Source organism: Haematobia irritans, chromosome 5 (genome assembly GCF_050003625.1).
Source record: "Haematobia irritans isolate KBUSLIRL chromosome 5, ASM5000362v1, whole genome shotgun sequence".
Classification (NCBI taxonomy): Eukaryota; Metazoa; Arthropoda; class Insecta; order Diptera; family Muscidae; genus Haematobia; species Haematobia irritans.
This window is the reverse complement of record NC_134401.1, coordinates 148097632-148121416: the sequence shown is the minus strand read 5'-3', so window position 1 is coordinate 148121416 and position 23785 is coordinate 148097632. Positions and strand designations below refer to the sequence as shown.

At 26.5% G+C, this 23785-nt stretch overlaps 4 protein-coding genes across 5 annotated transcripts; 3 read left to right on the top strand and 1 right to left on the bottom strand.

Annotated features, from left to right (window-relative positions):
* Positions 1-284: 284 nt before the first annotated feature.
* Positions 285-23364, bottom strand: LOC142238796 (uncharacterized). Of its 2 annotated transcripts, XM_075310519.1 has the most exons (4): positions 23241-23364; positions 775-1023; positions 544-700; positions 285-473 (listed from the first exon to the last, which is right to left on the bottom strand). In XM_075310519.1, the coding sequence occupies exons 2-4, from the start codon at positions 1003-1005 to the stop codon at positions 325-327; spliced, it is 537 nt and encodes a 178-aa protein (XP_075166634.1). In that variant the 5' UTR covers positions 1006-1023; positions 23241-23364; the 3' UTR covers positions 285-324. The 2 variants fall into 2 exon arrangements, with proteins under 2 accessions (XP_075166634.1, XP_075166633.1); XM_075310518.1 differs by lacking the exon at positions 23241-23364 and having other exon boundaries at positions 775-1074.
* On the top strand, positions 7818-8569 carry LOC142240762 (uncharacterized). The gene is made up of 4 exons (XM_075312481.1): positions 7818-7990; positions 8063-8145; positions 8222-8351; positions 8441-8569. Exons 1-4 carry the CDS (start codon positions 7855-7857, stop codon positions 8515-8517), a joined length of 426 nt encoding a protein of 141 aa, XP_075168596.1. The 5' UTR covers positions 7818-7854; the 3' UTR covers positions 8518-8569.
* Positions 12460-13915, top strand: LOC142239296 (uncharacterized). The gene is made up of 4 exons (XM_075311081.1): positions 12460-12750; positions 13292-13386; positions 13525-13660; positions 13737-13915. Exons 1-4 carry the CDS (start codon positions 12588-12590, stop codon positions 13823-13825), a joined length of 483 nt encoding a protein of 160 aa, XP_075167196.1. The 5' UTR covers positions 12460-12587; the 3' UTR covers positions 13826-13915.
* Positions 17349-22962, top strand: LOC142238795 (uncharacterized). Its single transcript, XM_075310517.1, has 4 exons — positions 17349-17614; positions 17839-17924; positions 17992-18154; positions 22720-22962. Exons 1-4 carry the CDS (start codon positions 17434-17436, stop codon positions 22839-22841), a joined length of 552 nt encoding a protein of 183 aa, XP_075166632.1. The 5' UTR covers positions 17349-17433; the 3' UTR covers positions 22842-22962.
* Positions 23365-23785: the final 421 nt, after the last annotated feature.

The window sequence follows — 23785 nt, the reverse complement described above, 5'->3', positions numbered from 1 at the left end:
CGCAGGCCTTAGAACTACGATAGGATGCCTCCGAAGTACTTCCCTGTAATACCTTTATGTGGAGATCAATACCATCCTAGTGCGGAGGAAAGAGATGTCTTGTGACAGACCAAGCAGTTATTGATAACAGCTACGTTGAAATGTGTTCCATCTGTAACCTATATACATATAGTTTGTTGATTTAAAATCTCCATCCTGTTCGCCAACAAATTTGAAGCTTGTTTGGGTGTCATATCTGTACGGTGAGAATTCGCATATGTACCATAAATACCACAAACACGATATTTGATTAATCATTAGTATAACTTTTATTTCTAAACAATTTTAATATAAATCATTAGGATCTACCAGATCACTATCACTGTCCTTTTTTGATTCCTGGGGACCCTCGTAGATGCCTTCACGTTTAAGATGAATTACCAATACACTTTTGTATAAAACATATATGGGATAAAGAAATGACATTTGAACAACTGAAGTATAGACAAAATAAACCAAATTAAGACCAATAAATGTTAGCAAATATTCCTTCACTTCACTTACTTAAAATTGCCAAACCTGAAAGGACTCTAACAGCATTCTGCTTAAATGTTAGTTGATTGATTAAACTAGAGCACATGGCAACTAAAGTGTAAAAGAATACAGTCACAAGAGTTATAAATGTTGTTGCGATCCAAGGGGCCATTAAATGATGATTTTTCTAAGGATGGCACAAACAAAAAATAAAAATAAATTCAACAGTGTTTTTAGTGTTACCTCCTTAATTCACCTCACCTTACAAATGCCGGCTATTAGAATAAAACCCATTATAATTTTCACCACACATGTCAATAGCAATACCAACAACAGCATGAAGGCCCTTTTGTCTTCTCTATCCATTTTCTTATATTGGTCGGCTGTTACATTTAATTCTCTTACAATATAACAAGGTACCAAACAGCATACCAGGATATGTGTAACAGCCACAAATATTCCAAATTTTGGATTGCCAAATACAGTCGTCATGTTATACGAGTTCTATATCTAAAAATCAAACTTACAAAAATTAAAAAAAAATTCACTATGTGTTCTTTGAATAAGTGTGGAGAAATGACAAATCGCTTTAATCATGGTGATCATAAAATCTTGAATATTTTTAGCTCTTAGTCTACGCCACATGCCCTACACTATATAATAGGGGAAATAATGTATGGTATATTTCATTACTTATATATCATTTTTAGACCCACCAACAAGTAAGAATGCGACGACATATAATACCCCAAATCATTCTTAGAAATCGAACTGTACTATATTCCACATTTGTATCTGTAGTTACATAGAAGTTAATGTAGTAAGAAAATAAATAGCATGGTGCTAAAAATGATAATGTTAAATAAATTTCATTGACTAACAGGTCTAGAACACTCACCATATTCCATTTTGAACATTCTCGAATGTTTTTTGTATTTACACGTTTATGTTAACTTGTTTCTAATGTTAAATTGCTTTAACAGAGTTCATTCACGTTGTTAAGCACTCATTGTAGTGTTAGGTAATCACTGCTATGCAAATTATCATAACAAAGCCGTTACCACGTCTCTTGCTCTCATAAGATAATGTTCAATTGTATCTGATATGAAGCAAATGATAACAGTTGTTTCTCTCGGTTATATAAGTCTCTTACTTTCAATTGATTTTATTTTACATCGCTCTCAAATACTCAATGCATTTGTAAACATTCACGAAGCATAATGTATGGAGTGATCTAGATTACAAGCATAATGATAGAATCTATTGAGATTGTAATGGTCATAATTATCGAACTGTGAAAAATAAAGAGGCATTCAAATCCATGTGGAGAGTTTCTTTTGCAGGAGACTGAAAACTAACATAACAAAAACCATTGATTAAGATTTAGAAAGATCTTAGGACTACAAAGTGACCGATATGTATTGCAACCACATTCAGGTAGCTAAACCGGTTATCTCACAGCTGACAGAGTTATTCCAGTGACAATTCATTTCAATGCTTACAAGCTTAAACAAGCATTTTGTTCTATTGCATTCAGAGATAAAGATATTCGTGATGGAATTCAAACGTGATAGTGTGATTGATTTTATGGCGTACAATGCGTACAAAAAGTGGACGAAAAAAGAAGAAAAAGTTGTAACAACATCATTCGAAAAAAGAGGGCCAGAATTGACAGAAACAAACCCCCCAGTCAGCCACCGTGGTGCAATGGTGAGCATGTCCGTCTTGCATACACAAGGTCGTGGGTTCGATTCCTGCTTCGACCGAACACCAAAAAGTTTTTCAGCGGTGGATTATCCCACCTCAGTAATGCTGGTGACATTTCTGAGGGTTTCAAAGCTTCTCTAAGTGGTTTCACTGCAATGTGGAACCCCGTTCGGACTCGACTATAAAAAGGAGGTCCCTTGTCATTAAGCTTAACATGGAATCGGGCAGCATTCAGTGATAAGAGAGAAGTTCACCAATGTGGTATCACAATGGACTGAATAGTCTAAGTGAGCCTGATACATCGGGCTGCCGCCAAACCTAACCTAACCCCCCAGTGATGAAAAACATGTTCGTTAGCTGAATATATTGCGAATGAGGTGAGACTAAAGTCATTGAAGTTCCATAAAGTTCCCATGCTCAAACAAAAATTAGACTGGAAAGGACCAATGAGTTACTTTGATTGCTTGTTAATGGCCAGTTACCAAATTTGGTTTTCTCCAATGAGATGCCATTCCCATTGGGTAGTTTGTGAAAAAAATGATCGCGTTTACTTTCAAAAGAAGTAAAATGAAAATGTACACCTTCGATTGGCTACCAGAAATCAAGCGCCGCCGATGAAAATGGCGGAGTCGCATAACCGCCAAAGTTTATAGAATTCTATCATGGTATATTTATCAAATGGTATATTTTTTATTATATGGTCCAACTAAGAGGTACATCAATTTTCTATAGAAATAAAATGTAGACAAAATTTTCTATAGAAATAAAATTTTGACTAAATTTTCTATAGAAATAAAATTTTGACAAAATCTTCTATAGAAATAAACGGTTGAAAATTTTTTCTATAGAAATAAAATTTTGACAAATCTTTTCTATAGAAATAAAATTTTGACAAAAATTTCTATAAATTTTGTTTTTAATTTTCTATAGAAATACAATTTTGACAAAATTTTCGTTAAAAATCAAATTTTGACAACATTTTATATAAATTGAATATCCAAAAAAAACAAATATTTTCGTATAAAGTCATACTATTAAAGTCTATTGTGAGTTCTCTATTTTTGTACAGAACTAAAATTTTGAGAAAACTTTCTATAGAACTAAAATTTTCATAAAATTTCGTATAGAAATAAAATCTCTCGTATAGAAATAATATCAAAATTTGCTATATATATAAAACTTTGACAAAATTTTCTATAGAAATAAAATTTTGACAAAATTTTCTATTGATATAAAATGTTGACAAAATTTTTCTTAGAAATACAATTTTGACAAAATTTTTTATAGATATAAAATATTGACCAAATTTTTATTAGAAATACAATTTTGACAAAATTTTCTAAACAAATAAAATTGGACAAAATTTTTTATAGATATAAAATGTTGACAAAATTTTCTATAGAAATAAGATTTTGACAAAATCTTCTATAAAAATAAAATGTTGAAAAATTGTTCTATAGGTACATCAATCTTCTATAGGTACATACATTTTCTATAGAAATAAAATTTTGAAAAAATTTTCTATAGAAATAAAATTTTGATAAAATTTCGTATAGAAATAAAATTTTGCGAAAATTTTCTATAGAAATAAAATTTTGACAAAATTTCTTATAGAAATAAAATTTTGACAAAGTTCTATATAGAATTTTGACAAAATTTTCTATAAAAATAAAATTTTGACAAAATTTTCTATAGAACTAAAATTTTTATAAAATTTCCTATAGAAATTAAATTTTGAACAAATTTGCTATAGAAATAAAATTTTGATAACATTTCGTATAGAACTAAAATTTTGACAAAATTTGATATAGATATAAAACTTTGACAAAGTTTTCTATAGAAATAAAATTTTCACAAAATTTTCTAAACAAATAAAAGTTGGACAAAATTTTCTATTAGAGAAAATTTTCTATAGAAATAAAATTTTGACCAAATCTTCTATAGAAAAACAGTGTTGAAAAATGTTTCTATAGGTACATAAATTTTCTATAGAAATAAAATTTTTACAAAATTTTCTATAGATATAAAATTTTGCGAAAAACTTTTGACAAAATTTCTTATAGAAAACAAATTTTGACAAAATTCTATATAGAATTTTGACAAAATTTTCTATAAAAATAAAATTTTGACAAAATTTTCTATAAAAATAAAATTTTGACAGCATTTTCTATAGAACTAAAATTTGTATAAAATTTCCTAGAGAAATTAAATTTTAATAAAATTTCCTATAGAAATAAAATTTTGATAACATTTCGTACAGAAATAAAATTTTGACAAAATTTTCTATAGATATAAAATGTTCACCAAATATAATTTTGACAAAATTTTCTAAACAAATAACAGTTGGACAAAATTTTCTATTAGAGAAAATTTTCTATAGAAATAAAATGTTGACAAAATCTTCTATAGAAATAAAGTGTTGAAAAGTGTTTTCTATAATTACATCACTCTTCTATAGGTACATAAATTTTCTATAGAAATAAATTTTTGACAAAATTTTCTATAGAAATAAAATTTTGAGAAAATTTTCTACAGAACTAAAATTCTGAGAAAATTTTCTATTTTTTAAATTTTGATAAAATTTCGTATAGAAATAAAATTTTGACAAAATTTTCTATAGAAATAAAATTTTTACAAAATTTTCTATAGAACTAAAATTTTTATAAAATTTCCTAGAGAAATTAAATTTTAATAAAATTTCCTATAGATATAAAATTTTGATAACATTTCGTACAAAAATAAAATTTTGACAAAATTTTCTATAGAAATAAAATTTTTACAAAATTTTCTATAGAACTAAAATTTTTATAAAATTGCCTATAGAAATTAAATTTTGATAACATTTCGTATAAAGGGTGATACGGTCAAAATTTGGTCAATATAAACTTGACGTATTTCTTTCAATTTTGCATTTTAAAAACCTGAAGACCCCTCATTTTGAAGGTGTGTGTGTGTAGAATGTTGCTCCTATTTTGATTTTGGAATTCACTCTTCAGTTGTCAAAATGCCGTCCAAGTAAGAAGAGCAGCGTATCAAAATTTTGCTAGCGCATCGCGAAAATCCGAGCTACTCGCACGCAAAGCTGGCAAAATCGCTAAAAGTTGCCAAATCAACCGTTACAAATGTAATTAAAGTGTTTGGGGAACGTTTGTCGACCGCCAGGAAGTCTGGATCGGGGGGAAATCGAAAACCGGAAGCAGCTGAGACGACAAAGAGAGTTGCCGGTAGTTTCAAGCGAAACCCTAACCTCTCTCTCCGAGATGCCGCAAATAAGCTGGGTGTGTCGTCTACAACCGTGCATCGAGCCAAAAAACGAGCCGGACTATCGACTTACAAGAAGGTGGTGACTCCAAATCGCGATGATGAACAAAGCGCGATCCCGGAAGCTGTACACGACGATGCTGGCGAAGTTTGACTGCGTGGTAATGGACGACGAAACCTACGTCAAAGCCGACTACAAGCAGCTTCCGGGACAGGAGTTTTATAAAGCGAAAGGAAGGGGAAAGGTAGCAGATATTTTCAAGCACATAAAACTGTCAAAGTTCGCAAAGAAATATCTGGTGTGGCAAGCCATCTTTACCTGTGGCTTGAAAAGCAGCATTTTCATAGCTTCCGGGACAGTCAACCAAGAAATTTACGTGAAAGAGTGTTTGAATAAACGTCTGCTGCCTTTCCTGAAGAAACACGGTTGTTCCGTACTGTTTTGGCCGGATTTGGCATCTTGCCATTACGTTAAAAAGACCATGGAGTGGTACGCCGCCAACAACGTGCAGGTGGTTCCCAAGGACAAGAACCCTCCCAACACGCCAGAGCTCCGCCCAATTGAGAAATACTGGGCTATTGTCAAGCGGAACCTAAAGAAGACCAAAAAACTGCTAAGGACGAGCAGCAGTCCAAGGCAAACTGGCTTTCTGCGGCGAAGAAGGTGGACTAGGTGGCTGTACAAAATCTGATGGCAGGTGTCAAGCGTGAGGCCCGGCAATTCGGATTTGGAAAAGCGAAAGCCTAACTGAATATTTTTCCTGAATTTTATACTAATTGAACTTGAAAAAGAAATTTAATTTGATTTTTTAAATAAACGATTTCACCGATTTACACACGTTTTCCCTTGACCAAATTTTACCCTTTAGAAAAAGAATTTTGACAAAATTTGCTATAGATATAAAACATTGACAAAATTTTCTATAGAAATAAAATTTTGACAAAATTTTCTATAGATATATAATTTTGACAAAATCTTCTATGTTAGGTTAGGTTAGGTAAGGTTAGGTTAGGTGGCAGCCCGATATATCAGGCTCACTTAGACTTTTCAGTCCATTGTGATACCACATTGGTGAACTTCTCTCTTATCACTAAGTGCTGCCCGATTCCATGTTAAGCTCAATTACAAGGGACCTCCGTTTTATAGCCGAGTCCGAACGGCGTTCCACATTGCAGTGAAACCACTTAGAGAAGTTTTGAAACCCTCAGAAATGTCACCAGCTTTACTGAGGTGGGATAATCCACCGCTGAAAAACTTTTTGGTGTTCGGTCGAAGCAGGAATCGAACCCACGACCTTGTGTATGCAAGGAGGGCATGCTAACCATTGCAGTAGTACATAAATTCGTTAAAATATTTAAAAATCAACACATTAACAATTCAAGGGATATATTTGATCAAAAATTTCTCTCTTAAAAATCGAACTTTTTTATTCTTTCAAACTTTTATATATGTGTCTACATAGAAGTAAATGCCGTAAGAACATAAATCGCAAGGCCAAAAAAATGTTAATGTTAACTATTTTTTATGGTATAACAGGCCAATACCACTCATCATAAACAAAGGTACATACATTCTCGCTTGTATCCATTTTTTATATACACGTTTATATTAACTTGTTCCTACTGCTAAATTGAATTAACAGAGCAATTTTAATGTTCAGCTCTCATTGTAGTGTTAAGTACTCTCTGCTTTGCTAATGAGCATAACAAACACTTTAGCTTATTAGGTAGTGTTAAGTACTCACTGCTTTGCTAATGAGCATTACAAACACTCATTAGGTAATGTCCAATTGTATTAGATATGATACAAATGATAACAGTTCACTCTCTCAATTGTCTCAGTCTCTTGTCTCTCAATTGATTTTATTTTATATCACTATCAAATACTCTATTCATTTTTAAACAATTACCATGCATGATATATATGGGATATATTTTATCAATTTATATATCCATTTAGCAGAACATGAATAAAACCATCTATAGGATACACTATGGAGCTCTTTTTACTACACTTAATAATGAAATTAAAGTGTAAATTAAATTCAATTCGTATAAATTAAAGTTAATTTTACTTGTCATTTTATTGCTGCCTCATTTTATCTTTAGACTAAAAAAGGATTTTATCATAATTTTAATTAGTGTAAATTAAATTCAATTCGTATAAATTAAAGTTAATTTTACTTGTCATTTTATTGCCTCATTTTATCTTCAGACTAAAAAAGGATTTTATCATAATTTCAATTCATGCTTTAAATAACGTATGCGGTTTGTTTTTTTTTTTTTATTCATCGCCTATTATGTGTTTTTAATTGGGTCTAATATGACATCTCATATCAGATTTGAAAATCATCTTTGTTGGATCGAGTGAAAATGTTCACCCGACGATGTTTTGGCTTAACTGTGGCTTGGTTGAATATTTTTTGGTATGTATGCATGGGGATTTTGTGCATATCCTTGTTGGCAACTTGGAATAATACTGATAAGGAAAATCCTGTGAATCCAGCAAGTAAGTTAAAGTGATTTCTCTCTCTCTCTCTCTCTTTATATTATCTCTGTCATTTTCTTCTTCAAATTGCAGCAACAAAGGCTGCCATAAGTTATCTTGTCGTCTGTTCAATAAAGACTCTAACATCAGGTCTACTAATTTACGGTATCATTCAGGTAAATACAAGAAGGGCATACTAATCAAATTTGTTAAAAATATTATTTTTTACAAATTTATTATTTATTCTTTCAGAATCGTTACAAATTCATGAAACTTTATTTGTTTATTTCTGGGACCTTTATTACTCTTGAATTTCTTGTAGTGATGGCTCAAGTTTTCATGCGTGATGTCAAAAAAACTAAACAATCTCTAGTGGCATTAGGTTTGTAATTAAATTAAATTTTCGCTAACCCCATGATATAATTTAAATTGTCCGTAAATTGTTAAATTGTTCTCTTAATTTTTTTTTAGTAATACAGATAGAACTTCTTTTACCAATTGGTCTTCTCTATGCTGAAATTCGAGAATCGAGCCCAGTCTATGTTTAATTTTATTTGTATTAATTTATATATAGGACATACATTTGAATAACAATTTGAAGTAATAGTGGAAAACCCTAAACAAAAAATTTACCAAAATTTTTTTTAGGAATTAGATTGTGAAAAAATTTCTTTAGAAATAAAATGTTGACAAAATTTTATATAGAAACAAACTTTTGACCAAATTCTCTGTAGAAATAAACAAAATTTTCTTTAGAAGAAAAAACTTTACAAAATTTTCTATGCAAACACAATTTTGACAAAATTAAAAATTTTGATTTTAACAAAATTCCCATTTTTTTAACAAAATTTTCTATGAAAATAAAATTTTGACAAAACTTTTTATAGAAATCAACTTTTGACAACTTTTGAGAGAAATAACATTTTGACAAAATTTGTTATAGAAAACAATTATGAGAAAATTTTCTATGGAAATAAAATTTTGACTAAACTTTCTATAGAAATAAAATTGTAACAAATTTTTCTGCCGCAAACGTTTTGCCCAAATTTTCTATATAAAACAATAATGAGAAAATTTTCTATAGAAATAAAATTTTGCAAAAATCTTCTATAGAAATAAAATTTTCACAAAACTTTCTATAGAAATAAAATTTTGACAAAATTTTTACAGAAATCAACATTTGACAAAATTATCAATAGAAATGATATTTTGACAAAATTTTCTAAGAAAACAATTATGACAAAAGTTTCTATTGAAATAAAATTTTGACAAAATTTTTATAGAAATAAAATTTTTAAAAAATATTCTATAGAAAACGTTTTGACCAAATTTTCTATAGAATTTTCTTTAGGAGAAAAAATTTGACAAAATTTTCTATGGAAACACAATTTTGACAAAATTAAAAACTTTGACAAAATTTTCTATAGAAATCAAATGTTAACAAAATTTTCCATAGAAATCAAATTTTGACAAAATTTTCTATAGAAATAAAATTTTGACAAAATTTTATATAGAAATAAAATTTTGACAAAATTTTATATAGAAATAAAATTTTGACAAAATTTTATCTATAGACAATAATTTCTAAAATAATAACATTTTGACAAAATTTTATATAGAAAACAAATTTTGAACAAATTTTCTATAGAAAAACAAAATTTTGAATAAATTTTCTATAGAAATAAAATCTTGACAACATTTTTTATGAAAATAAAATTTTAACAAAACTTTTTATAGAAATCAACTTTTGAGAAAATTATCAATAGAAATGACATTTTGACAAAATTTTCTAAGAAAACAATTATGAGAAAATTTTCTATTGAAATAAAATTTTGACAAAATTTTTATAGAAATAAAATTTTTAAAAAATATTCTATAGAAAACGTTTTGACCAAATTTTCTATAGAATTAAACAAAATTTTCTTTAGAAGAAAAAATTTGACAAAATTTTCTATGGAAACACAATTTTGACAAAATTTTCTATAGAAATCAAATTTTAACAAAATTTTCCATAGAAAAAAAATTTTGACAAAATTTTTATAGAAATAAAATTTTGACAAAATTTTCTATAGAAATAAAATTTTGACAAAATTTTATATAGAAAAAAATTTTGATACAATTTTGAAAATTTTTGATTAAATTTTCTATAGAAAATTAAATTTTGATAAAATTTTCTATAGAAATAAAATTTTGACAAAATTTTTTATAGAAATCAACTTTTGACAAAATTATCAATAGAAATAACATTTTGACAAAATTTTCTATAAAAACAATTATGAATTTTGAATTTTTTGACACAATTTTTTATAGAAATCAATTATGAGAACATTTTCTATGGAAATCAAATTTTCACAAAACTTTCTATAGAAATCAATTTTGACAAAATTTTCTACAGAAATAACATTTTCACAAAACAAATAAAATTTTGACAGAATTTTCAATGGAAATAAAATTGTGACAAAATATCTAACGAAATCAAATATTGACAAAATTTTCTAATAAAATAAAATTTTTTGTTCAAAAAAAAAAATAAAATTTTGAGGAAATTTCTACAAAAATAAAATTTTGACAACATTTTCTAAAGTAATAAAATTTTGACAAAATTCTTTATAGAAATAAAATTTTGACAACTTTTTATATAGAAAAAAAAAATTTGAATAAATTTTCTATAGGAATAAAATTTTACAAAATTTTCTATGGAAATAAAATTTTGACAAAACTTTTTATAGAAATCAACTTTTGACAAAATTAGCAATAGAAATGACATTCGGCTACATTTTCTAAGAAAACAATTTTGAGAAAATTTTCTATGGAAATAAAATTTTGACAAAATTTTTATAGAAATTAAATTGTGACAAAATATTCTATAGAAAACGTTTTGACCAAATTTTCTATAGAATTAAACAAAATTTTCTTTAGAAGAAAAAATTTGACAAAATTTTCATTGGGAACACAATTTTGACAAAATTAAAAACTTTGAAAAAATTTCTATAGAAATAAAATTTTATATAGAAAAAAAAATTGAATAAATTTTCTATAGAAAAAAAAAAATTTTGTTGAATAAATTTTCTATAGAAATAAAATTTTGACAAAATTTTCTATGAAAATAAAATGTTAAAAAACTTTTTATAGAAATCAACTTTTGACAAAATTATCAATACAAATGATATTTTGACAAAATTTTCTAAGAAAACAATTATGAGAAAATTTCTTATGGAAATAAAATTTTGATAAAACTTTTTATAGAAATAAAATTTTGAAAAAATTATCTATAGAAAACGTTTTGACCAAATTTTCTATAGAATTAACAAAATTTTTCTTTAGAACAAAGAATTTTCTATGGAAACACAATTTTGACAAAATTAAAAACTTTGACAAAATTTCTATAGAAATAAAATTTTATATAGAAAAAAATTTTTAATAAATTTTCTATAGAAAAAAAAATTTGAATAAATTTTCTATAGAAATAAAATTTTGACAAAAATTTCTATGAAAATAAAATTATAAAAAACTTTTTATAGAAATCAACTTTTGACAAAATTATCAATAGAAATGACATTTTGACAAAATTTTCTAAGAAAACAATTATGAGAAAACTTTTTATAGAAATAAAATTTTGAAAAAATTATCTGTAGAAAACGTTTTGACCAAATTTTCTATAGAATTAAAGAACATTTTCTTTAGAAGAAAAAAATTGACAAAATTTTCTATGGAAACACAATTTTGACAAAATTAAAAACTTTGACAAAACGTTTTATAGAAATTACCTTTTGACAAAATTATCAATAGAAATAACATTTTGACAAAATTTTCTATAGAATACAATTATGAGAAAATTTTCTATGGAAATAAAATGTTGACAACATTTTCTGTAGAAATAGAATTTTTACAAAAGTTTCTATAGAAATAAAATTTTTGCAAAATTTTCTATAGAAATAAAATTTTGGCAAAATTTTCTATAAAAATCAACTTTTGAAAAATTATCTATAGAAATAAAATTTCTATAAAATTTTCTATAGAAATCAATTATGAGAACATTTTATATGGAAATAAAATTTTACAAAATTTTCTATATAAATTAAATTTTGACAAAATTTGCTATAGAATATAATTTTGATAAAATTCTTTATAGAAATAAAATTTCGACAAAATTTTTCAATAGAAATAAAATTTTGACTAAATTTCCTATAGAAATAAACTTTGACTAAATTTCCTATAGAACTAACATTTTTACAACATTTTCTATAGAACTAAAATTTTGAAAAAATTTTCTATAGAAATCAACAATTAATTCCTAATCAATTACGCAAAAGCTAATGAAGCGTGCTTATTGGATATTGTATACAAATTTTGCATTTTCTTTATTTATATCTCGATTCACCACACAAAATCTATTTGTAACCACATACAAAACATATTGGACTTGTAGGTTGATTTTCTTAACCTCAGATCCGTTTTGATAGCACATTACGATTTCTCAAAGCCATGAATCAGTTTGGTTGTTCATTATAACGTTGATGATGATCTTATTATTGCCGTAAAGTTCTACATACTAGTAGTAGATTCGCAAAGTTTACGTATTTTGTTATTTCTAAAAATAATTTTACTATTCGCGAAAATGTGTACCCATTCCTGTTTTGGACTATTTATTGGTTATGCCACCTTTGTGATCTATGCAATCCTTCTCATAACCTCTATAGGATTTTTAGCCGATAAAAATATACTCAATGATGTCATCAAAGAGATGAAGGTCAATGATGCCGATATCAATGTAGAAGTTAGTAAGTATCAAATACGTGAAAAAAATTATACGTTGGTCCAGTCGTAGCCTTTTAGGAAAATCGTAACAGGTGAATCATGACCCATTATCTCACACTTCTCCTGGCCTGAATATTGAGTATATATCCTTTTACGCTATATCGTAGTAAGAACTGCCTTGTAGAAAAAAACTCATAGAAAAGTATGTTAATTTCTTCTCATAACACTTAACACTATAACGTAACCTTAACATTTGCTCTCTTATTAACAGAGAACATATTTTTCTATCTATAAACTATTAAGTTAAATTGTCTTTCTCGGAAATCATTTCGCATAAGCAATGCTCTCATTTCATCATACATTTAGTTCTCCATTTGTAATCATATGTGTGTTGATTCGTGGTCACCATGAAAAGAGTATATCTATGAGTGTAATAGTTATTGTCATTCAGAGAAATTCTTGCATGAGAGCCATCTTCATCTCATTCTCCATCATCCGGACGAATTTGTTTGTATCACCCACTATATCAGAAACTATAGTCTCAATTAAATCCTCTATTTACAGCAACAATTGGTATACGCTTTGCCATAGTAGTGGTATTAATTGTGGGTGTTATTATGCTCATTGTCTCAGGGTTTCTTATCAAAGGCATAAATAAGGTAAGGAAATATGAGAATTTTAAAAATTTGTGGGAATTTTCAATTTTTATCTCGTTTTGTGTGTGTGTGTGTTTTTATACCCTGCGCCACACTGTGGAACAGGGTATTATTTTAATATAAATTCTTTTCTTTTTTTAGAGACAACCTATGTATATGATTCCTTGGATATTGATAACCTTTATACACATTGTTGGTAGTTTCATTTATAATTTTGTAATTTTGCTAACATCAATGAGTCCAGCTATCGAATTCATTATTGGCATGTCTCTTGTGGGTAAGTTGGCCTCCTCCTAGGAATGAAATTTATAAATTTTTAAGTCTGATAATTTTCTACACATTTTATATTTCAGTTCTGCAAATAGCAATTTTCTACCCCATTTATACACTGTATAAACAAATGAGAAAAGAGACTTTTATTGCGGCACCACAAACTGTGTAGAAATGATGGGTTAGAAAAACAATAATTAAAAGATTAAGAATATTGAATTAAAAAACGAAATATATTGGGCTATTTTCATAAAATCAGTAACATTTATTTTATTTAATTTTAAATAACCGGCCTAAGCCTAGTACTAAGATCACGTTTTCGCACGAAAAACTGTTATATTCCATATAAAAAAACATTAGCGCGGAATAAATGCGAAATCTTTGTTTTGAGCATTTTCAGACATTCACATAAATAAGTTAACATCCCTGGGTTTGAGACCCTATTTAGGGAGATATATGAAGATATTCGTTTTTCGCGAAAACGAACTTAGTACTAAACATTAGGGTAAAAATTAAGCTATAATTAAGTTTTATTTTAAAACAGACATAACGGTAATGGATATAAGCACATCGCATATAAGAAAAAACGCACAATAGCATTTTTTTAAATTATAAAAATTAATAAACATGTGTCCAGTTTGAACTTCATATGACCCTTGAGACATTTCCATAAATTCGTGCTCCCATTTTTTTAAATAAAAAATTTTTCTTAATAAGAGAAAAAAATTAAAAAAAAACGTATAATGAATTTTCTTGAATTTATCAAAAAATATTTACCTTTGTCATAGCGGTGTTTGTAATATAGTTTAGTTGAAATTTTCTTAAATTTGCCTAAATTTTGTTTTTGAACTTCATATGACCTTAAAGACATTTCCATAAATTCGTGCTCACATTTTTTGTTTGTTTTCAACATAAAAAATTTCTCTTAATAAGAGAAAAGAAATGAAATACGTATAATGGAAATGTCTTGAATTTATCGACAAATATTTACTTTTTTTCATTCATACCATCGTTTGTAATACAGTTTAGTTGAAATTTTCTAAAATTAACCTAAAGTTTTTTTTGTTGGATTTAATTTTTTGAGTGTACGCAAATGATCCATGAACTTGTTAGAAATTTCTCTTTCCTTTCTATTGCAACTTTTTCATTTGCTCCTTTTGAGATGTTATTCGAAAATGCTCTTACAGAGAGAAGAGAGCAGAGAACAAGATAATATCAACGTTATGTATTAGGGTGTGTAGGTGTAATGTTTGATATTGTGGTACCAAGCAATTTTCAGTTTGGGAATTTCTTAATTATAAAAAAATAATTTTATTTGTAATAAAATTTAATATATATAAAAATTAATATATATATAAAATATTAAATTTATTTATTTATTTTAAATAACCAAGCCATGGACCAATAGAAGATGTTAAAAAAAAAAAAATACGGCTTGGTAGATTGACAGTCTTCCATGTAATTTAGATTAAATTTATTTTCTTATTTAATTAAGTTTAGTAAAATAAAAAGTAGTTTTTATATATGTTTATTTAAAGTAAAAATATCTTGTTGTATAATAAATTATGTGTACAATTTTTCTGGCTGTCCTTCTATTTGGAAAATATGGGACAATTTTCTTTCAATGCCTATATAATTCTAAATAATTTAATTGAAATTGTACAATATAGGGTTTTTTAATTTTAATTTAACTTTTTAGGTTTAATTACATTTTCTATATAAAAAAAATATTTTATATAAATAAATATAAAACGAGCGCATTTAATTATTATACCCTCTACCATAGGATGGGGGTATATTAACTTTGTCATTCCGTTTGTAACACATCGAAATATTGCTCTAAGACCACATAGAGTATATATATTCTGGGTCGTGGTGAAATACTGAGTCGATCTGAGCATGTCCGTCGGTCCGTCCGTCTGTCTGTTGAAATCACGCTATCTTCCGAACGAAACAAGCTATCGACTTGAAACTTGGCACAAGTAGTTGTTATTGATGTAGGTCGGATGGTATTGCAAATGGGCCATATCGGTCCACTTTTACGTATAGCCCCCATATAAACGGACCCCCAAATTTGGCTTGCGATTGCTCTAAGAGAGGCAAATTTCTTCCGATCCGACTGAAATTTGGTACATGGTGTTAGCATATGGTCTCTAACAACCATGCAAAAATTGGTCCTTATCGGTCCACTTTTACGTATAGCCCCCATATAAACGGACCCCCAAATTTGGCTTGCGATCGCTCTAAGAGAAGCAAATTTCATCCGATCCGGCTGAAATTTCGTATATGGTGTTAGTATATGGTCTTTAACAACCATGGAAAAATTGGCCCATATCGGTCCATAATTACATTTAGCCCCCATATAAACCGATCCCCCGATTTGGCTTGCGGAGCCTCTAAGAGAACCAAATTTCATCCGATCCGGCTGAAATTTGGTACATGGTGTTAGTATATGGTCTCTAAAAACCATGCAAAAATTGGTCCAAATCGGTCTATAATTATATATAGCTCCCATATAAACCGATCCCCCGATTTGGCTTGCGGAGCCTCTAAGAGAAGCAAATTTCATCCGATCCGACTGAAATTTGGTACATGGTATTGGTATATGTTCTCCAATGACCATGCAAAAATTGGTCCATATCGGTCCATAATTATATATAGCCCCCATATAAATCCATTCCCAGATTTGTCCTCCGGAGCCTCTTGGAGGAGCAAAATTCATCCGATCTGGTTGAAATTTGCAACGTGGTGTTAGTATAAGGCCGCTAATATCCATGCCAAAATTGGTCCATATCGGTCTATAGTTATATACAGCCGATCCCCAATCAAACATAAATTGGTCCATATCGGTTCATATTCATGGTTGCCACTCGACCCAAAAATAATCTACCAAAATTTTATTTTTATGGAAAACATTGTCAAAATGTTATTTCTATAGAAAATTTTGTCAAAATTTTATTTCTATAGAAAATTTTGTCAAAATTGTATTTATATAGAAAATTTTGTCAAACATTTATTTCTATAGAAAATTTTGTCAAACATTTATTTCTATAGAAATTTTTTTCAAATTTTATATCTCTAGAAAATTTTTTCGAAATTTTACTTCTTTAGAAAATGTTGTCAAAAAAAATGTTGTCAAGTAATTCGATTGTGGATGACAGTCTTCAGTAGAAGTTTCTACGCAATCCATGCTGGAGGGTACATAAGCTTCGGCCTGGCCGAGCTTACGGCCGTATATACGCTTGTTTTATTATGAAAAATAAAAAATTATTTAAATATATATATACAATAAAAAAAATATATTTTAATATATAAAGCATATTAATATCATACAAATATATATAAATAATATTTTTTGTACTATATTTTTGCACCATCATAATTCGATTTTCCGTTTAAATAAATATGTTATATAAATAATTATAAAAAGAGCGCATTTCATAATTTTGTTTTAAAAAATAACAACAAAATAGTAATAAAATATTTTAGTATATATAAAGATATAACATTTATTTGTATTTTATATTTTGTGTAAAATTTTTCTCCTTCGTATTATTCGAGCTATCCTTATGTCTTTAAAAGTGTGAGCAAATTATCTTGCAATGCATAGATGTAATTCTAAATAATTTAGTTGCAATTTTATCATTTACCTATAAAAATGTATTTTTAAAAAAAATTAAAGATATTTGAAAAGCTATTTACTTTTACTTTTAATTTGATTATCGATATAAGAAACTATTTTATAAATAAAATTATTTAAATTTAACTTTTCCTAAGAATATGGAAAATATTTGTGGTTGTCGTTTGACCAAAGTGGGTCTTACAATTGGCTGGTTCACTTTGATAGTTGGCCTAATTTTCGGTATACTTTTGTCCGTGGCCTTTGAACGTTTGGATTATCTTGTGCAAATAGTGGAAAGACAAATTTTAACGCCACACACGAATTTGGGGATTCGTAATGGTGAGTAGATTTTTCATAAAAAAAATTAAACTATTGAAATTAAAATTCAATTTATATTGTTTCTCAAAAAAATGTATAAAATACTTAAAACGAATAAACCGAAAAGAAAATATTTTTAAATAATTATTTTATTTTAGTTATAAATAAAATAAATAAATAATTAAATATTTAAATAGTTTACTATTCAAACCTTATAATAATTTATTTTTTATTTACTTTTCCAGTTGTCATTAGTGTTATTTGCTTATATTTTTTTCTCAGTGTAGTCGATGTGATTACATCTTTTCTTCTTATTCTGGGAACGGTCAAGGTAAGTAACATACCACATATCAGTAGAGCGAACATCCTTAATTTTATTTTTTGGTATTCCTTCATAGAAACGTCATCGTTTGCTGATACCTTGGCTAGTGTGTTTTGCTATTTTCATCATTTTAAATGCAGCTCTTTTCATGTACATCCTTTATCTACATTTGAGGCAATCCATGGATTTCCAAACATCAACAGTGAATGTAACCTTAATATTAATTGGCCTTGGTTTAGGTAAGATGGCATTGAAAAATGGACTGTAACGACGACTTCCCTCAGAATGCTGGGATATGATCGCGAGGGAAAGGGTCAGTTAGAGTAATTTATGGCGAAGTGACTAAGGAAGAAAGCTAAAGTGATAAAAAAAATCGGATCTTTTAAGGACAGATTTTTCGGTTTTAAAATACCGGCCTATATAACCTGTTGCCACCGTTGGTAGAATTCTACAAAAAATGGTAGATTTTTTACGGCTTGGTAGATTGATAGAATTACTGATGTTTTGCTCCAATGTACTTCATAAATTTTCTATAGAAATAAAATTTTGACAAAATTTAAAAAAAAAAATAATATTTTGACAAAATTTCCTACAGAAATAAAATTTTGACAAAAGATTCTAAAGAAATAAAATTTTGTAAAATAAAATTTTTTGTTTGGTAGGTTTTTGGTAATATTCTCTCGAAATTTTGGTAGTTTATGTTTGACACGAATGGCAACAGTGCCTATATATGGAATCTAGAGGTGTGGACGTGACACGAAATTGTCGTGATTCACGAAAATTTTCGTGACTCAAGCGTGAGTCTTGAGTCACGCTCATGGGAACAGCGTGAGTGTGCGTGAGCGTGATTAACAAACCCAAAAGTCGTGCGTGAGCGTGAGTCACGAAAATATTATCTTCGTGAGTGTGCGTGTGTAAAGATTTATGCTCACGAAAAAAATCCCGCTCACCAAGAAAACGCTTAAGAGTTAACCTCATTTACAATTTTATTGACCCCTTAGATGTGGAGAGTGTAATAACGCTCTCGATTTTAATAATGCTCATGTTTTCAGACACGTCGCTAAGGCACATTACTCAAAAGATTCTTCGTGAGTCACAATATTTTTCGTGAGTTACGGTATTTTTCGTGAGTTACTGTATTTTTCGTGAGTCACGACATTTTCGTGCGTGAGTACAAATTTTAGCTTCGTGAGTGTGCGTGAGGGTGAGTCCTACCAAACAATATCGTGCGTGAGTGTGCGCGAGCGTGAGTAAACTATTACTTACGTGCACATTTCTAATTGAAACTAGTGGGTGGTTTTTCGGAACCTTTCTATAGAAATAAAATTTTGACAAAATTTTCTATAGAAATAAAATTTTGACAAAATTTTCTATAGAAATAAAATTTGGACAAAATCTTCTATAGAAATAAAATTTTGACAAAATTTTCTATAGAAATAAAATTTTGACTACGACATTTTTGATAGAAATAAACTTTTGACAACATTTTCTATAGAAAAAAACTTTTGAAGAAATTTTCTATAAAAAAAAAATTTAAAGTAAAATTTTGACAAAATTTTTTATAGAAATAAAATTTTGACAAAATATTTTATAGAAATAAAATTGTGACAAAATTTTTTATAGAAATAAAATTTTGACAAAATCTTCTATAGAAATAAAATTTTCAAAATTTTTTTAGAAATAAAATTTTGACAAAATTTTCTATAGAAATAAAATTTTGACAAAATTTTCTAAAGAAATAAAATTTTGAAGAAATTTTCTATAGAAAAAAATTTTTACAAAATTTTTTAAAGAAGGAAAACTTTGACAAATTTTTTATAGAAATAAAATTTTGACAACATTTTCAATAGAAATAAAATTTTGACAAAATTTTCAATAGAAATAAAATTTTGACAACATTTTTTATAGAAATAAAATTTTGACAAATTTTTTTATAGAAATAAAATTTTGACAAAATTTTTTATAGAAATAAAATTTTGACAAAATTTTCTATAGAAATAAAATTTTGACAAAATTTTCTAAAGAAATAAAATTTTGAAGAAATTTTCTATAAAAAAATTTTAAAGAAGTAAAATTTTGACAAAATTTTTTTATAGAAATAAAATTTTGACAAAATTTTTTATAGAAATAAAATTTTGACAAAATCTTCTATAGGAATAAAATTTTCAAAATTTTTTTTAAAATAAAATTTGGACAAATTTTCTATAGAAATAAAATTTAGAAGAAATTTTCTATAGAAAAAAATTTTTACAAAATTTTTTAAAGAAGGAAAACTTTGACCAATTTTTTATAGAAATAAAATTTTGACAAACTTTTCAACAGAAATAAAATTTTGACAAACTTTTCAACAGAAATAAAATTTTGACAAAATTTTCAATAGAAATAAAATTTTGAAAAATTTTCTATAGAAATAAAATTTTGACAAAATTTTCAATAGAAATAAAATTTTGACAAAATTTTTTTAAAGAAATAAAATTTTGACAAAATTTTTTTATAGAAATAAAATTTTGACAAAATTTTTTTTTAGAAATAAAATGTTGACAAAATTTTTTATCGAAATAAATTTTTAACAAAATTTTTTATAGAAATAAAATTTTGACAAAATTTTTTATAGATATAAAACTTTGACAAATTTTTTATAGAAATAAAATTTTGACAAAATTTTCAATAGAAATAAAATTTTGACAAAGTTTTTTATAGAAATAAAATTTTGACAAAATATATATAATATTTTATTAGCTAATTCTTGATTGGGAAATTTATTATTATTATTATCTGGATTAACAATATTTATAGCTGGATTAAGAGCTAATTATGAATTTGATGTAAAAAAAATTATTGCTTTACCTACTTTAAGTCAATTAGGATTAATAATGAGAATTTTATCTATAGGATTTTATAAGTTAGCTTTTTTTCATTTATTAACTCATGCTTTATTTAAAGCTTTATTATTTATATTATACAAAATTTTCTATAGAAATAAAATTTTGACAAAATTTTCTATAGAAATAAAATTTTGACAAAACTTCTATAGAAATAAAATTTTGACTACGACATTTTTTATAGGAATAAACTTTTGACAAAATTTTCTATAGAAATAAAATTTTGAAGAAATTTTCTATAAAAAAAATTTAAAGAAGTAAAATTTTGACAAAATTTTTTATAGAAATAAAATTTTGACAAAATCTTCTATAGGAATAAAATTTTCAAAATTTTTTTTTTAAATAAAATTTGGACAAAATTTTCTATAGAAATAAAATTTTGAAGAAATTTTCTATAGAAAAAAATTTTTACAAAATTTTTTAAAGAAGGAAAAGAAAAAAAATTTTAAAGTAAAACTTTGACAAATTTTTTATAGAAATAAAATTTTGACAAAATTTTCAATAGAAATAAAATTTTGACAAAATTTTTTATAGAAATAAAATTTTGACAAAATTTTCTATAGAAATAAAATTTTCACAATTTTTTTAGAAATAAAATTTTGACAAAATTTTCTATAGAAATAAAATTTTGACAAAATTTTCTAAAGAACTAAAATTTTGAAGAAATTTTCAATAGAAAAAAATTTTTACAAAATTTTTTAAGAAGTAAAATTTTGACAAATTTTATAGAACTAAAATTTTGACAAAATTTTTTCATAGAAATAAAATTTTGACAAAATTTTCGATAGAAATAAAATTTTCACAATTTTTTTTAGAAATAAAATTTTGACAAAATGTTTTATAGAAATAAACTTTTGACAACATTTTCTATAGAAAAAAATAGAAATAAAATCTTGACAAATTTTTTTATAGAAATAAAATTTTCACAAAATTTTCTATAGAAATAAAATTTTGATAAAATTTTCTATAGAAACAAAATTTTGACAAAATTTGTTATAGAAATAAAATTTTGGCAAAATTTTCTATAGAAATAAAATTTTCACAATTTTTTTTTTGTAGAAATAGAATTTTGACAAAATTATTTATAGAAATAAAATGTTGACAAAATTTTCTAAAGAAATAATATTTTGTCAAAATTGTGTATAAATAAAATTTTGACAAAATTTTTTATGGAAAAAAAATGTTGATAATTTTTTTTATAGAAAAAAAGTTATAAAATTTTATACAGAAAAAAAAAAATTATATAATTTTATATAGAAATAAAATTTTGAAATTTTTTTTATGAAAATAAAATTTTAACAAAATTTTTTATAGAAATAAAATGTTGAGAAAATTTTTTATATAAATACATTTTTTACAAAATTTGTTATAGAAACAAAATTTTGACAAAATTTTCTATAGAAAAAATATTTTAACAAAACTTTCTACAGAAAAAAATTTACAAAATATTCTATAGAAATAAAATTTTGCAAAATAAATTTTTTGGTTTGGTAGGTGTTATATGAAAACTGTTGGGTGGTGTTTTTGGCACCTTTACAACCTGGTATAACCGGTTTTTATCACTAATGGTGAATGCTACCTTGAGAGGACATAGTAATCATGGGACGTACTATGCAAAATTATTTGGCCGATTTGGCAGTGCATTGAAGAAAATATGGCTTCGCTTCGCGATTAAAAAAAATATATTTGTAGTTCTTGATTCGATAACGTTTAACTTCTTATGTGATTCCAATATAAGTCGTCTCCAAGACAAAGATACAAAATTTTAATAAAACCCAAAAATTAAAAAAGGTCTTTGTGAATAAGTCCAAGAATGTTACACCTTTGTAGTTTTTTCGTTATAGTCATATTCAACTACACATATTTCTCACAATAAGCATCGATTTTGTAACAAATAACATATTTTTCCTCCTTATTTCCAGTTTTCGATATAGTCCTATGGATTCTTATTTACATGCTTCTAAGGCAGATAACATCCGAGAGAAATCAATCGCAACAAAATTTAATCACAGATACTGTAGACCCACAAGACAGATGGATATGATTTTTGGGTTTTTTTTTATAAATCATACTCATGACAAATATATAAAAAATGTAAAAAAAAAATTAAAATTAAATTAAATTAAATTAAATGTAACAAAAATAAAGTTTTAAAAAAAATTTGATTATTATTTTGTTTAATTTCTTAATTAAATTTTTAACAATTAATTAATTTGAATTCAATATTTTTAACATTGTACCAAATTATATGGGAATCTGAATTTTAAATTAATTTTAATTTTTAAGCTTTTAAGTTTAAAGTTCACCCAGATTCAATGACATGTATTAGTTCGCTTGATATTGAAATTGCAACTAAGCTGGAATTTATGGGTAAGGATTTTGTCATATCACAAAGGCATATTAATTACATTTCCCCAGGTCTATCACTTATCACTAAACTCACCACTTTTTTGCTATTGCAATCAACTTAAATTTGCGTGTAACCAATGGGATTTTATTATGCCGAGATTTAATTATATTACTCGAAGTTTTATGAAAAATTATGAAGCTAGAGTTGAGAAGATTTCGCTTGACTCCATAGCCCTTATCATTACAACGTTATTTTTTTATGCGGTTGTAAATATCTATACTTATCCTGCATCACACTGCGAAGAATGGTATTATGTGTTAGTGCCCATGTTTGCAACATCTCGAAAAAGACAAGATAGACAGATTATGTCCGTGGCCAAGCAAGGCCCTTATTTGGAGTTAGCGATGTCCCTCTGTTGGTAGACACATTTTTCTAATGAAATTCTAGGTTGCAGTTTGAGTCCACTGATCTTGAAATTTGGCAAAAGTACTATTTTTGGGTCAGCATCGATCCCTGGTGATTTTGGAAGAAATCGATTCGAAATACATTCCTGGCTCTCATATGCATGTAGGTTTTCACCTCAGATTTCAACGAAATTGTACTACAATTGACATTCTACTAAAGTCTTCGGATTTTGC